Source organism: Drosophila virilis, chromosome 4 (assembly GCF_030788295.1).
Source record: "Drosophila virilis strain 15010-1051.87 chromosome 4, Dvir_AGI_RSII-ME, whole genome shotgun sequence".
NCBI lineage: Eukaryota > Metazoa > Arthropoda > Insecta > Diptera > Drosophilidae > Drosophila > Drosophila virilis.
In genome coordinates, this window is record NC_091546.1 from 6176332 (window position 1) to 6192587 (window position 16256).

The 16256-nt window shown below is 36.5% G+C and overlaps 1 protein-coding gene across 2 annotated transcripts in view; it reads left to right on the forward strand.

Annotated features, from left to right (window-relative positions):
• CadN2 (Cadherin-N2) overlaps window positions 1-16256 on the forward strand; it is a 70915-nt gene that overhangs the window by 27173 nt on the left and 27486 nt on the right. For both annotated transcript variants that reach the window (XM_070209146.1, XM_015173118.3), the window contains 3 exons: window positions 7260-7403; window positions 13118-13233; window positions 14095-14259. In XM_070209146.1, coding sequence (XP_070065247.1) covers window positions 7260-7403; window positions 13118-13233; window positions 14095-14259 — 425 coding nt within the window. The remainder of the gene's footprint in view (window positions 1-7259; window positions 7404-13117; window positions 13234-14094; window positions 14260-16256) is intronic.

The following is a 16256-nucleotide window of genomic DNA, read 5'->3' on the forward strand; positions in this document are numbered from 1 at the left end:
TTTTTATTGCTTTTCGTTGTCAGCGCAAAATTTTAATCCTCAAGGCAGTTAACATTGCGCCAACCACGCCCATGCCCATGCATAAAGCGACACACATTGTGTAATAAATTAGCCAAGTTTATGATAATCTGCACATTGTGTTTACACATGTATTTCGGATTTAGTTTGACGACGCTTCTTTTCATATCCTGCACACAAAAGGCGTGTCAAATGGGGCATATCGGGGCACGCTTAACTAGTGTATGTTAGGGGAGCTGCAGTTATGTTAAAATGTATTTGTTATTTCATAAGTTCATCCAAACATGACATACACTGTTGTTGTCTAAAAGAAGAATCCGAAAAGGCGAAGCATCGTACTTTTTGTAAAGGTGAAAGAAGTAAGCCAATTATTTGTCTAGGTTTTCAAGCTTAAGAAAAGTAAACTAAAAATGATCCATAATTACAGAGGTACAGGGTATTTCTGAGTCGTGCTAAGTCGTGTTAACTAGCTACTATGCAAAATAGACGCGCCCGCATAATGCAAATATCGAGTGTTTGTGCTCGTATTATATTAATATTTATTTGATTTTGCTTGTGTGTGTGCGTGGCTTTTATAACTATTATTAATCTAATATGCAATGTGACAAACGGAGCGAAGAGAGGTAGACGGGTTAATTTGTAAACGCTTTGGCAGTGTCAACCATGAAATGTTGATCTATTTAGAAGTCAAAGGTTTCTCATAAATGTAACTAATTTTGCCTGCGGTCTATATAAATGTGTGTGTTAATTTTAATTAGTTTTCACCTGAATTGCTTGCGTTGTTCAAACTATTTGAAAAGCACGCATTAAGTGCAGCCGACTATAAATGGAATGGAACAAAATCATGCAAGCTTAAAGTTAAAATTGCCATGCTGTACACTTTGTTAAAGGGCGCGACTTTTGCATTAAAATAAATCCGGGATCTGTCGGACATATCAAAAAATGCAAATTTGGCTTTTTGAGACGCATATTGAAATCAGCAAGGGCAAAAAGTTTTTAATTGCGGCTGACCCTCTGCGGACATAGGCCGTAATTAACACGGACTCGAATGTGCAAGTTTCCCTTAAACCAAAAGCCCACAGCCCCTCCTTCCATTGCCTACTGCCGCGTTCTGCGTTCTGTTAATGAACAGCGAGTCGCGACATACGACAAAAAAAAAAACGCGAAACAAGACCTTGACAGCGCCTCGACAACGGCGAAAGGCAGCGGGAACGCCAACTCATTATGGCTGACAAAATATTTGTCAACTCATCAGGCGCTGCCGTTATCGCCAGAGCCGTGCGCCATATTTTTTTCTCTATTTGTTTTTGTGTTTTTGTTTTTTTAATGTAAACGTATCTCAGTGTGCGCCATCTTTTATTTTGTTTTTTTGTACATATTTTTTAGTATTTTTTTGTTGTTGCTCTGGGCTTTGTCTTTTGTGCGTTTTGTTTACTGTTTGTTATGGGTCGTGTTTTTCAGTTCCATTCCCTGTACGCAGTAGAAAATATTCGTCATGCAAAAGAATGCATATTTTCATATACTTATTTCAGGTTAACCGTTTTTACATTAAAGACCTTCAGAAAAAGTCCGTTTTATAGGCTGTCGTGTTGTGAAACTTTTGAGAGAGTTTGATAGACGATATATTTATATGCACAGAACAGACTTTAACTCAAGTCTTCATCTAGAATTTAACTTGATAAAAATGTAAGGATATTAATTTTCAGAAGACAATTCGGATTTACAGTGTTGTAAAACTTTTAAGACTGGTCCATAAATGATTTAGTAAAAATATAATAATTACTTTGTTTTATTTTTTTATTTTTTTTTTATTTTATTATTTTGTATATTTTCGATTTTGGTTGGGGCTGCCTTACATAAAAACTTTAAGGCTAATGCCTTAATGAGTATTAATTTTTTGAAAATGCTTTCGATAAATTTAATATTAAAAAAAGTGTGTCTGCCAGGGTGATTTAATGTAGCTTCGATCTTTTCGTTTTGTTCCTTACTTTTTGATAACGTTCTCTTAATTGAGTCATGGCAGCGTCCAAGATGGCAGCACATAATTTGATGATTATATAGCATTCGCGAGGCCAATGAATATTTTTCATAAATTAAATTAAAATTTTAGCAGCAAAAAATCACTAGATTGCAGTTGAGTTGAAGTGCAGTTCATTTCCGGCATTGGTCGTTGGCTGTTGGGCAACCATCTACTCACTAATAAATATTAATATAAAGTAAAAAATATATTTTTTATGTATATATGTATGTATATATAGCATATTCACGAGTCTCTCGACGCGCCTGGATTCGCAGCCTAATTGAAATTTGCTCAGCAGCCGCTAAGGCAACATAAAATCTCTCCCTCATCCATATCCCTTCTAACCCCACCCCAGCCACCTTTGGTGGGCATCAAAGTTAATGAGCTGCACCGCGGCGGGCGGGGTCGAGCTTGTTGTGGCCCAAGGGCGGTTTTTTGGATTTCGTTAGGGTTCAACGAGTTTATTAAATGGATTTAATTGTGTTTTTACTTTGCGAGCAAATTGAGGTTTCGCTTCGTGTAGCGAGGTTTTTGCGTTTCGTGGCTTTGTTGCTGATTCACCAAAATCCAAAAATTTGTATTCGTGTGAGTGTGTGCGTGTCTGTGTATACATTAATCATGCAATATGGCTTAATAATTACCTGAGCATATTTCGCAAGGGTCTAATTGGATATAACAGCCAAATAAAACTTAAGCAGAGAGAAAAATCTTGGTAAATAAATGGTATGAAAAAATATAAAACACATAAATTACTTATTAAGAATGAAAAACGTATTAACATTAGTGTGATAGGGAAATATTATTTCGTATATGAAAATACATAAGAAACTTATAGAATACGTAAGTTTTAGCAAATTAAATAAATTAAAATTGATTTCTATAGAATTATTTTTAAATTAAAATGCAGAAGCTCCTTCTGTAACTTAAACAGCTGGTGCAAACCCTTATTTCGAGCATATGTCAAAAGCGGAATGTATTTATTATAGGGGCAATATATGAATATATCCCCCCTAGCTAGTGCTTATAATTGAAGCTGTTAGCACCCCAAAGTATGCTACATTATGATGTTTAACTTTCTTTTGACTGACATTGCATGACTACACATCATCATCATCATTATCATCATCGGCGTCGTGTGCAGCAGCCACACGAACATCAAAAACCGAACATAACCAGTCAACTAGCAAATTCAGCACCCCACCAAGCGGAGTCCCCAATTCTGTGTTGTTTAGCCCCAACCTGCTGTCACTTTAAATGTGATGTGCTTTGTTGCCTCTGGGATAACAAAAAACCGTAACTTCCGGCTCCATAAACTACTCCACATGCCTCCGGCTACTCGCATTCGCTCATGCACAAGCTAAATATACTTCTTTTTGTTATTATATTTTTTCACCAGGGCTGATTTCAACAGCTCTGACATTTGACGCCACTTTGGCAGGGCTGCTATGTTTTAAATTATAAAGAAAAAAATAAATAAAGAGCTACAGGGGGTTGAGTCTAACAAAGTGATGGAATGTCTCTGTGTGTGTGTGTGTGTGTGTGTGTGTGGGTGTGAATTTGTGTTTGTTGACGTTTACAGAAGCTGCTGCTGCTGCTGCTGTTGCTGGCAGCCATTCATAGACAGGCTGACATATGGCTGCGTGGTTGCTGGGTGCTGGAGGCGTGGCTGTTAGTGTGCCAGTTATGCGGACATAAATAGTTGACGGGGGCGGCCAACCTGCCATCAGTGGCACGTTAATAGTTTAGAAGTGAGTCCTTTAGCGAGTCCTTTTGACTGCCTGCCTGCTCGTCCTGTGCTGCTCACCTTGCTGCTCAATTTAACAGCAACAAAAAGGCCATCTAAATATGCAGCCAGCTTTTTTTTGTGTTTGTATTTGGTTTTGTTTTCGTTTTATATGCTTTTTGCGCCGAGTGCCAAAAATTAAGTCAAGATAGCGACAAGCGGTCCGGCAACAACAACAACAACAAAAAGCCAAAATTCAATTTCAACTTGCGCTGTGTTTGCTCAGCGTGTGTATTTATTTAGTATATTGTAGCTACACACACACTTGTGTACTTGCTGCTCCTTTTCACCTTCACCTCATTTTTTTCCTATTATTATTTTCGCCCTATTTACACAAGTTGAATGCTTGAGCTATTGCCTCCAAAACGAGTTGCTTGCGTGTATATTATTGTATTACTCTTGCTCATTTCTCATTTTCTTTCGCTTTCCGGTTTCGAGCATTACGTGCCTCCATCCACTAAGCTAAATAGGGCTCAGCTAAATTCTAAATTAACTTTCGTTTGTTATGCTATCAAATAAAAGTAAGGAGAAAATAATTTCTACGACCTGAATACTTTTAATTTAGTTAACTAAATGAGTAGAAAAGTACTCGACAATTGTTGTGTATTATTGCCGTGAGAAAAAATCTGCGCCAAATGAATTTCAGCTAATTTTCAGCTGTATGAGCCTGAATTGTATATTTTTAAAAAAATAAGGACAAATAAATACTTGTACTTAAAAAATATAATTCTCACAAATCTTAAAGGAATTAGAAATGTATTTATGTAACAAAAAATAAAACACTAGCAGGCGCAATTGGTGTAAAATACATCTTGAGTTATTTTCTAAGAATCACAAACATATTTAAATGATGTGCTTACATTTTATACAGCAATAATATAATATAATTAAACAACACCCTTATCTATCTTAAATAACACTTATAATATGTAGACAACACAAATTTCACATTATTTTCCAAAAACGACGCACAGTCTGCCTTTCACCTTGTACAGCGAGCCAAAAATCTAATATTTCGGAACTACAGTTGGCTGTTTAGTTTTTATGCAACACTAATACACACAAACACACACACACAGCACGGATAAAATCAATAGAGCCCAATACTAACATATCAAATTAGTTTATAAAGTGCTCTTAAACTACAACCTTTAGTTGCTTTTGAAAGTGCTTTCATAATGCATGGAAAATTCAATACACATATTTCCACTCGAAATATGTGCATATAGTATTAAAGCTTTAAATTTGTCATGAAAGAGATTAAAATGCATTGGGGAAATGCGTTTAATAAAATTCTTGATGCATTCTCGGAAGGAAAAGCGCCCAAGCAACTGTCGTCGGTTCAATATTACGTATACGCAACGAGTGCCTGGCATCAGCAGCCTGTCGACTGCCTGCTGGCAATATTAATTTTCCTAGCAACTTTATGATGTGTGACCAACACTTTGTGTGTGTGTGTGTATGTGTGTGTGTTTGTGTGTGTTCTCTCTTGCTATTTTCCGTTCACTTACAGCATTTATTTTTAAAATTATATATATATATATTTTTACTATTTATTTAAGCAAGTTTTTCGGAGCCAAAACCTTTTGTGTTTACACAAGTTGCAGTTGCTATAAAATAAAATACTAACAGGAAAAGCAGATTATTGCTTCCGCATGTAGAAAATTTTTACAAGAGAAACAAACTTTTCTCTACCGTTCACCCGATCGCCCCTCAGGCGATTCCTTTGATGTAAAACCACAATCATCGCTAAGCTAAGTAATTATGTCACTCTGATAAAAGTTGCTAACATAGAGTAACAGGATACCAGATTTCTTAATAAACAAAATATAAAAAAAAAAAAAAAAAAAAAAAAAAAAAAAATTTGATGCCCGCTTGGCAGGCAAAAGTGCACTTAAAGAAATCTGTTTGCCAGAGCTTAGCAGGGCACAAAGTAGTAAACCAATTATGGGCAGATCTACCTAGACTAAACACGTTTATGAAATATAAAGTATAAAGAATATAAAATATTCAAATTTATGTAAGCTGGTATGCCAGGGCAAATAAACAATATTCAAAGAGCAAGCAAATAAACTAGCTAAAACTTACATTGGGACCAATTTTCTTCTTCAATTCAATTAAAATAATGTGTCAAAACAAATAAAAGCTGAATAACATTTGCCTTGCATAAAACAAATATTCCGTGAAAATAAAAACAAAATGTTGAAGAGAGGAATATCTTTGTGATTTAATATCCATTTAAAGAGAATTCGTTTATGTACACAACTTTTCAGCACGAAGAGCTAAAGTTTAAACATTTAATTATGTTTGCCCCTATCTAAGAGCACATGCCAATTCAAACGACTGTTTTCTTGGAACTTATTTGATCACAAAGTTGCTTTGAATAAGAATTGCGGCCCCAGAAGCTATTCTAATTGGCATAAAATTCTATTGAAGTTATAAGAAAAACCGCAACGGAACAGAAGAGAATCAGAACTTAAGAACACGTTAGCTACAAGCCAATTCTTTGAAGTTGCCCGAAAAACCGCTGCAGAACCAAATCTAATATCTCATATACATTTCCTCGGCAAAACTAAACAAACTATGTGAGGACTATAAAAAAGTTTTAAAAGAACTTTTAACACACATTTTGCTTATTTGTTTGAAATTCGAGCTCGGGAATTGTATTTTCGTATAGTTGTTCGAATGGGGAAACTCATTAACGCAGATTTCTTAAGGCGGCATGTACATACATCGAGAAATAGGGGGAAAAACTCTTCAACAAACTTGGGTTAAGCAAGAAATTAGTAGGAAATAAGCAAATAAAATTAAACAACAGACTGTACAAAGTGAATAGCATAGTCCAATGCTGCTGGCTTCACTTGCAGTTTTTCGTGTGCAGTTTGTGCCAAGGTTTTTGGGATGGCCTCGAATTGAGGGGGTGGGCTTGGTGTGTTGTAAACAACAAAACTTTTTGCTTTGAGCAAAATGTTTTCTAATTTCTTACACACACAGAAACACGTACACCAACTTGAACAGAGCGAAACTCGAGTTAAGTGACATTCCGTAGAGCTGTTGGGGTTTTATTATTAATTCGTTGCGGGGCGCCTCAACACTCAGTCAGCTCATTCGACAATTTAATTATGCTCATTAGAGCCGAACTGGCTGCCTCAGATGCGTGCCACAATTTAATGCATGCCACGTTTTGCGCATAAACCGAACAATTTACGACTTTGTATAGCCACCAAGGCACGCGCGCAATTTGTCAATCGATAAATTTTGGCCATAATTAATGCGGCTTATTGGCATTTCATATACTTGACACAGTCCAATCAATACACAAGTATTTATGTATCTAACGAATTGTATCTTTTGTGTGCTGTGTGTGCTGTTTGTCTTGGCCTTCGCTTGATTTTTCTCTATGTTTATTTTATTTTTACTTTCTTGCTTTATTTGCAGTTACAAAATTTGTACGCATTGGTATTGCCGACAAGAACGACTCGCCGCCATATTTCGATAGATTTCTGTACGAGACTGAAATCGATGAAAATGCCGATTTGCAGAGCACAGTACTCACTGTCAACGCCAAGGATCACAATGAGTGTGAGTAGAATTCAATTAAATAAATAAACACAAAACATAACACGCTTAAATATATATACATATATATATATATATATACGCTTATAAATATCTCTTTAATTATTTAATGCGATTTATCATTCTCGCCTTGGCTGCGCCTTGTTTAGCTCCTCTTAAATGCCAGTTAAGCTAAGAGTAAATAAATTTCATTTCATTGCGCTTTAACAGACAAAATTTTGTTGAATAAATTAGACATTGATTTAATCAGCTTTGCTTTTAATTGTAAGTGGCGAGGCGCTGACAACTAATCTGCCATGCGAGCATATGCGAAGGGTGTGAAATAAAAATATACTTGAATGCGAAATCGTGTTAGGCGCAATCTGCTGAAAGGGAATCGTTGCGAATCTTGTTGAAGAGCTAAGCTATGCAGAGACAAAAGCATATGGCATTTAAGGAAACAGTGTTGCAAAACGATTAACTGCCTTTAACGATTTACACATTAAGCAACTGGTTATCCTAATTTTAACAGATAGGGAAAATTATGCCCATTTTACGTAGATATCAACAAAAGACACACAGCAGACCAAGCTGCCATGTGGCTGCTTTTAAAATGTTGGTAAACGATTAGCTCTTTCGCCACAAAACTAAAAGAAACACTAGTTGACAGACAGCAAAATTACCCACCATTTAGACAAAAAACAAACAAGAAACAGATTGCTTGGCTGCAATGTGGTCATTTCCTAAAAAAGTGTTGTTTATCGGGCAATAGTTTTTTTTATGTCAATCACGCAATCAGCAGTTACTTCCGGAACAAGAGCATGGCTTAACTGTGACTCTGGATAATAACTTTAAATAAAAAATGTCATGTGATTATTTATATAAGATTAAGTCACTTGAAGAATATATTTTATTTGTAGCCCAAACAAAGCTTAAACAGATGACATGCATTAAGTACAGAGAATTAGACGTAACTTTGGTTACGTTTAAACACAATAATCGTAATGTCATCTGTGGGAAAGCTTATGTGCGTAATTTTTGCAAATCATTGCGAGGCCTTCGCGCATTAACTTTTCGACTCATATCACTTTAATGCCTTGCTCCTATGACGCGTACATAAAATGAATACATATGTATGTACATAAATAAATGATGATATAAACATTACCAAAATACCAATTTGACGATTTCCTCTATATGGGGCTCTTCCTAATGCATACATATTAAAAGATGGCTTTGAATATTTTTCACATGCGAGCACGCAAAATATTTGGCGTTCGATCGTAATAAACATTTGTTTATTTTAATATGCCGCCATACCCTGCATATTCGTGTGTGAGTGTGTGTAACCATTGTGAAAATATTATTGCCCATACGCCATGTACGCCAAATATTTACCAAATATTAACAAATAAAGGCTCATTGAAGACAAAGATACACAACATGAGATACTGAACTTTCGCCCGCCATGAATAAATCCATAAAATAGAAAGACAAACATGGTAACAGACAAGGCGAATGCTTCTTTCTATTTGTGTATTGATACCCATGCGAAAACTATCATTGTAAATATTATGGCCAACAGAACTACACACATGGGGGAGGGGCGAAAGTGGGAGCAGGCAAGTGAAAAAAGATTTGCAGCATCGCAACATTCAAAATCTCATTGAGAACGTTTAACAACTTTGATAGGGGAGTAAAAACAGGAGTGAACCACAAGATACACACATTCGCACACGTAAGCACACCCTGTGGGACACACATGTCGGATTGCGAACAGGCAACAGCCCCAACGACGAGCTGTGGAGCCAAATCCTTGTCCTGCTGCCAGCTGCCTGCAGCTCCCTTCGAGCTCGTCAACGTCGCGCCATCGTGACGACTGCGAAAAAAGCATTAACCCGAATTGGAAAAAAAATTGGCAAACAAAAAATATAAGAAGACCAAGTAACATAGAAGTAGAGGGAAAAAAAATAAAACAGCAACAGCAGCCGCTACAAATTGAACTGTATGTATGTGTGTGTGAGTGGCACACAAAACAATAATACGTATACGAGCATTTGCCAAAGTTTGAGCAACAGAAGACGAGCAAAACAAGCCTTAAGTTTACGGCTAGCAGTTACCCTCTAGCCTAGATAAAAGTGTCCAAATTAGATTACCCAGAATTCAGATAAAATGAGGGTGAACCAAAGATGTGCAGCAAATTTCGATGTTTATCGCTGCAGCACCTATCGAAGAATTAACTCTATTTATATACAAGATCCAATATTTCCTAGTCAAATACTTGTTAAGTTAATCATAATCAGAAAGAAGTCTTCCTTAATATCGACAGATATAGGTCTCTATTAACCCCTTTAGCACGTTAGCATTCAGTACTGGGTATGCAATTTGTTAGCCAGCCAAATGTTGTATACATAGGGAAATCCATAACGCATATCGTAGCAAGCAGCTCTTACAAATAATATATGAATGGCCCTTATATATACATACATACATACATATAGATATAGGTGGAATTGGGGGCCATGACAATCTTTTATGTGATTTCTTTTGCCTATTTTCCTATTGCAAATGGCATGGAATGGTATGCACAAAAATGAAGCTGTAAAAACTTCGACAATTCCCTACCAACCCCACCCCCCCGCAATCCCCTTTCGGTGCCTGTGCAAATACAACATTCGAAATTTATGAGCGCAAAAATTATTTATTATTCAAGTATGTGAGACTTTGAAACTGTTTTCAACATGCTGGCAACTTGTGTTAGACAGCGTCTGTGCGCGATGAGGTCCTTAAATATTTAAACGAATGTGTTAGCAATGCCGAAAACATTTTCTTGTTTTGATATGAAAATTGCGGTAATGCATTTTAGGTATATTTCAGCTTAAATAAAGCCACATCATTTTAATATCCAGTTCAAAAGAATTTCTTTCATTTCCCTTAAAAGCATAAAAACTTTTCATCTACTATTTTGTTTTGCATGCCAAATTTTTACGAATAAATGACTTCTTATTGTGGCCTTAGATTTTTATTTAGAAAGCTTATTGGCTTAGTTTTTCTTTTTTTCTTAATTTGTAAGTTCATGCAATTCTTCTTGAAATCCCTGCAGTTTTCATAAGTTCCTCAAGTTAACCATCAAATTGTGAACTTTTTTTTTAAATTTAATTTGGTAGCCAAGGTCCTTGCCTTGAGTGCGTTAAGTAATCCTTTCTTGGCATTTTGTTGTACTTACATTGGCTAGCTGGGCCATTAAATGGCTTTCCATTATCATCTCAAGTTCTTGCCGTCATAAAGCATTTTACCGCCAAAATACAATTTAACAATAGACCGGGTCAGGATTGAAAGCGTTCTACTTAGCCGGGAGCAGCAGTCATAAAAACACTTTACCACGACCCCAGCATGGACCAAGCACTCAAACAAAGTAAGGTCAAAGAAACGGAGAATGGAACCAAGGAACAATAAGAATTTCAGAGGCACAAATATCGCGTCTATTTTCTTTTTATTATTATTATTTAACATTTTAAACTGACTTTTCATGCTAAATAAGTATGGCATAAAAACAACAATAACATGTTGTACAAGGACATGCAGACAAAGCGACAGGATGCTCAGGCACCAGCTGTGGTTGCCTGTCGCATGTGCGTGTGTGTGTGTGTGTGTGTGCGTGTGTTTTTTTTGGTCGAGTCTCGCTACGAGACAAGCTGAGCAGCATTTGCCATGGTGTCTGTGTATATTAATTTATTATCATTATCAGTGATTTTAAAATGGCGTCGTGACATCGTAAATTATAAATGGCGTTGTCTAAGACCGTGCTAAGACTGGGGACTACTTAACGCCTTGCCAAGATACAGTTGCCCCTGCTCCAGGAGGGCAGGGGTGGGGATGCTGTTCTTTTTCTTGTTGTTGTGTGTAATTTGTGGCATTAAAAAAGGGCGACATGTGCGCGCTGCTTAAAGTGTAGCATGTGCATAAATTTTATGTTCTGCCAAACAAGCGTAGAACAGTTCGTTAAAAGTTTTAATTAGATTCCATGGGTTGCTTGAGGAATACTTTTAAAACATATCGACAGAGTAAAATATATCGTGAACCAATCTGCGGCTTGAATTAAGGTTCAAAAGTATTGAAACCTATGCAAAGTTTATAAAAAGCTTTTATTGGTTTGATTGGACTACTTAAAGAATATTTTTGACTAGCTATGGAGTAAGTGGCTCGTGGCTCGACTTAAGGTTCAAGACTAAGGCATAAAGCAGTTTGTAAATGTTTTTCAATAGTTTTAGATATATTTAAAAAAAATCAACTTATCACTTAAAGAAAATGCTGAATCAGCCTAAGCATGTGCAATTGGCTTAAAAGGTTGATTCTATAAGAAATAGGAATATATCTTGAATGCCAGCTAATGCAACACATTATACGCTCTGCTCAGAAGTTATAAAATGTTTCTTATCAAGTGTTTAAAGACGTTAAGACTTTTCCTAGTCTCCATTTCAAGTGCTTATGTTAATGCCAAGCAACCCACTTGCACGCTCATATCCTGACACGCTAACAGGCTTTAATTGAGCAGAAAGCTGTAAAGTTAACACACGTCTAATGTGCTCGGCATCGGGTCGAGGTTGCCTCCCATATTCTTTTCTCTGCAACGCCGACACGTTTCTCGACTTTGGGTTAAGCGATTTACGCGTCGCTAATTTCCGCTAATGTTTGTCATTTTATATTTTTGCATAAATGAGCTGGCAACTGCTGCGTCCTCCGACGTCTTCAGCATCTTGGCACGCTCCATGGCGTGCTGTTGGTGCACATGTGTAAAGTTTTCATGTCTGCCCCGTCGGCGCGTTTTCCCACTGCTGGCAACACTTTTACGAGCTGTTTAATTATTTAATAAGTAAATTATACGCAACGTTGTACCCGCTGCCACGCCCACTTTACAAATGTTAGTCGAAAGGAGCTTAGCGAAAATGTTTTTAATGAACTTAATTAACCCGTTGCTGACTTTGACGTTCGCCAGTTCTCCAACATTGATCCTTCGTTTCTGCAGAGGAAACTTGAACCATATTCGACTCTGGTAGATATAATAGAATCGAAAATTCCTAATTATTATTAATTTACCAAGTAAATCAAACCGTAGCTGTATCGAAATCTTAATTGCTTCTAAAATATCCAAATTTAATCCGATACCTTCCAATTTAAGTTTAAATTTCAAAAAATTCCAAAATTATTTAACAGTAAATTCTCTTTTTCATATACGAAATACTGAATCATGTTTAAGGTACAAGCCATATGCAAAAGGATATTTCGCATGAAAATTGGTTCAGCTTTTACAGAAAGAGATTTTCTATGAATGCAACTGACTTTAAGCCCATTCTCTGTATGCATATGTGGGTTTCTCTGTATGTGTATGTGTTTGCCAATTCACTTAACTACTTTGCCATCTTCATTAAATTGAGAAATGAGAGCTTGATGGGCGAGTGCCAGCAGGTACGCACACACAAAATAAATTAAATTCTCTGAGAGCATAAAAGAAGTGGCCCCCCATGTTGCCTTAATTATGCACATGCCAGAAGCAATACACTGGCCCGGACTTGTATTATGTATACGCCATGTGTGGCGTGTTGAAATCTGTTTAAGTTTTAATGACATCACAAACTCCGGAGTAATTGACAATATATGGTAGACTATTTATTTAAAAAACAAATATATATGTATGTATGTATAAATATTTTCATTTTGTATTTTCTGTACTTTTGCAGCGACGAATATTCGATACCAGATCACAGGCGGTAACATAGGCAATGCCTTTGCCGTGCAGAATACGACCGGTGTCATCTACGTGGCCAGTCCGCTAGACTATGAAACGCGGCCAAGGGTAAGTAGTTCCTGTCTATATACACCTGTCACGTCACCTCCCACTCCACGCTTAACCCTTATCACACGCCCGTCTGTGACAGCAGAGCCTACTCAGAAGTCTAGTCTCAACTTTCAGTTGTTTTTTTTTTTTTGCTGCAGCATGTACTATTTTTTTTTTTTTTTTGCTCAACTTTGGTTGTGCATGCATAATTTATTTATTTTTGTTGTCTGTCACGAGACAAAAAAGCAAAAAAAAAAATATGCAAAACTATGCAAAACTTTCAACAGCGAACAACTTTGTGAGGTTCTGCGTGCTGTGACGAAAAAAAATTAATCAGAGAAAATATGCAAATACAGCTGACGTGTGTGTGGGCCAAAATTACGAGAACAGCAAAAAGCAACAAACTCAACTCGACTCAACTCGACTTGTAGATCAACAGCTGTTTTCACATTTCCCATTGCGAATTTTTAACGTGATTGCACGCACACAAGTGTTGATATGTAGAGCCCAAGACCCACCCCACTCCACCCCATAGCACAGCCCACCCCTCAACCTGCGCTGGGCGCCCGTGTAGCTGTCAATGCGTTGTCGTGCAACAAGCGGCTGAGGCGGCAACAATACCGCAAAACATATGTTGCCCTCTCAACAAAAATGTTGTTTTGTTTTCGCTTGTTTGCAAAAGTTTGACAACGATTTTCTTTTTGTTTCCTTTATTTTTTTTGTTAGTTGTGGTATTTGGCTTGCTGCCACTCGGCAATAGCTTTGAGAATATGTAGTCGAAATAGGCAAATTAATCTTTTTGTCTTGCTGCAGCTTAAATGCAGCTTATCAAAACATGCATTAAACTTTCTATGCATTTCTCTTGTTGTTCCATTTTAGTATGAGCTGCGTTTGGAGGCAACACGCAATCGTAAAAACAACTATACCACCGTTGTCATCAATGTACGCGATGTTAACGATAATCCACCTGTCTTTGATCGTCAAACATATCGCACACAAATCACTGAAGAGGATGATCGCAATTTGCCCAAACGCATTTTACAGGTGAGTAACCGGGCAAACAATACGAAGTATTTTCTTCAGGCGATATGCCTCCCACGACTTTACTTAAGCTATTAATATCGATTCCTAGGTCACACAAATCTCTCACATACATATCTCCAAGCTGAGAAAAACTGTAGCCTACTTTTATGCGTATATTCAGTAAATTAGGTTTCACATTCAAGCTAGACCCAAAGTTAAATAATAAAGATAACCTGTGTGTAAATCGGCTGCACAATCTATGCAGTAAATCTTTTTGTCCTCCTTGGGGCTTAAAACAATATTTTTATGTATTGCAGCAATATGAGAACAGCTACTTTTGCCAGTTAAGGCTGCTATCATTATTTTCGCATTCCACATTTATTATCGCCTGTTTGCTTTTACGCAATTTAAATATTGACAACTGAAACAACAACAACAGCCAAGCACAATACATGCAATTTGCATAAAAATCCAATGCTCGAAAAATTACAGGGGCGAAAAACAAGCAAACCAGAGCAGAGCACACCAGACCCGACCAGACCAGACAGGACCAGACCCCAACCACACCGAACCAACTGAAGCCTCAGATCAGGCCACTGCTCTGAGTTGCTCTGGCATGTAAAGTGCCAGGCGATTCAGCGAGCCGCACAATTCGGCCGTAAATACAAAATAAATACTCATTCATTAATAATAACGTGATAGTTGGCCGAATGGTCTTACATGAAATATACATATACATATATATATGGGCATATGTATATGTATGCAGATGCATGTGCGTGTGCCAAGTGTGTAAGTCTGTGGCAGCGACTTTTATTTAAGCCATAATTTACAACAATCAACAACATGAGAAAGAGAAATAACAATCTGTCCGCATGGAAAAAGGTTAAATGCTCTATTTTTAACTTTTTAAAGCTCAACACGAATAAACGAATGAATGAGGCTTAAATAAGCAAACGGCCTGTCCGTAAATGCATGTAAAGCGGGAATAAAGAAATTAAACTAAGCTAAAGAATTAAGTGCGTATACAATAAAACCCAGCCAATTTGAAAAAGTTATCAAAAATATTTGTAAGACAATCACGAATAGTCAATTAAAAAATTTCATAAAATATCTTAAAGATTTATATGGCTCTTAATGGCCCATCAATTTTGCTTTGCATATTTGCAACAGGCACTAAATCCAATTGTTGAATAGTATTAATTATTGAAATAAATCAAGCAAAGAACAATTATATACGAGAAGACTAATAGAAATTGCACTTTACGCAATCTAACCAGATACATCAAATAAAATACAAATAAATATCAAATAGTTACAGTAATTTGGTAAATGGAAGCTAGATAACTTGGATAATGATAATAAATTGAGTAAAAGTTGAAAACGTTCATTCATTTTATTGCCTTCTTATGTGCATTTTATTTTGAGACAATCAATAAATTTTCGTGCTCAATCTACAAGTTTTTTTATGACTCAGCAAATCCCCTACAAGATTCTCATTTGCACAAAGTCTCGCATCTATTGTATTACCCTTTTAAAGGCTTTTAGCAAGCTAACAAAAATTTCTGCAATATTCATAAATGTTTATCAATATTAATTATGATATCATTATAAGCAAAAAAAAGTTGCATTCTATAAAGTTCCAGATTTTACCTCAAAAAAGGGCCGTTTCTTAACAATTTTCAAATAAATACACACAAAATAAATTTCTACGCAGCATAGCCTGTACAAATACTAGTAAAAACTATTCATGGTTAACTATATGCTACTGAACGTCAAAAGTATAGCAGTAAAAACAAGGCTAGCTCTTAAGATATTCATCATAATCATTCATAATCATGTTGACTCTTAAGTGCCAAAAAGGGTATTCAAAATGCGTTCATTCGCTAATTGTTCTTGTTGTAAGCTATAAATTAAAAATCCACGGCCCGACGGCGACTGTAATGGCGTCAACACCAACAACACCAGCAAAAACACCAACAAAAACAACGTCAACAGCGACAACAACAATGCCAACA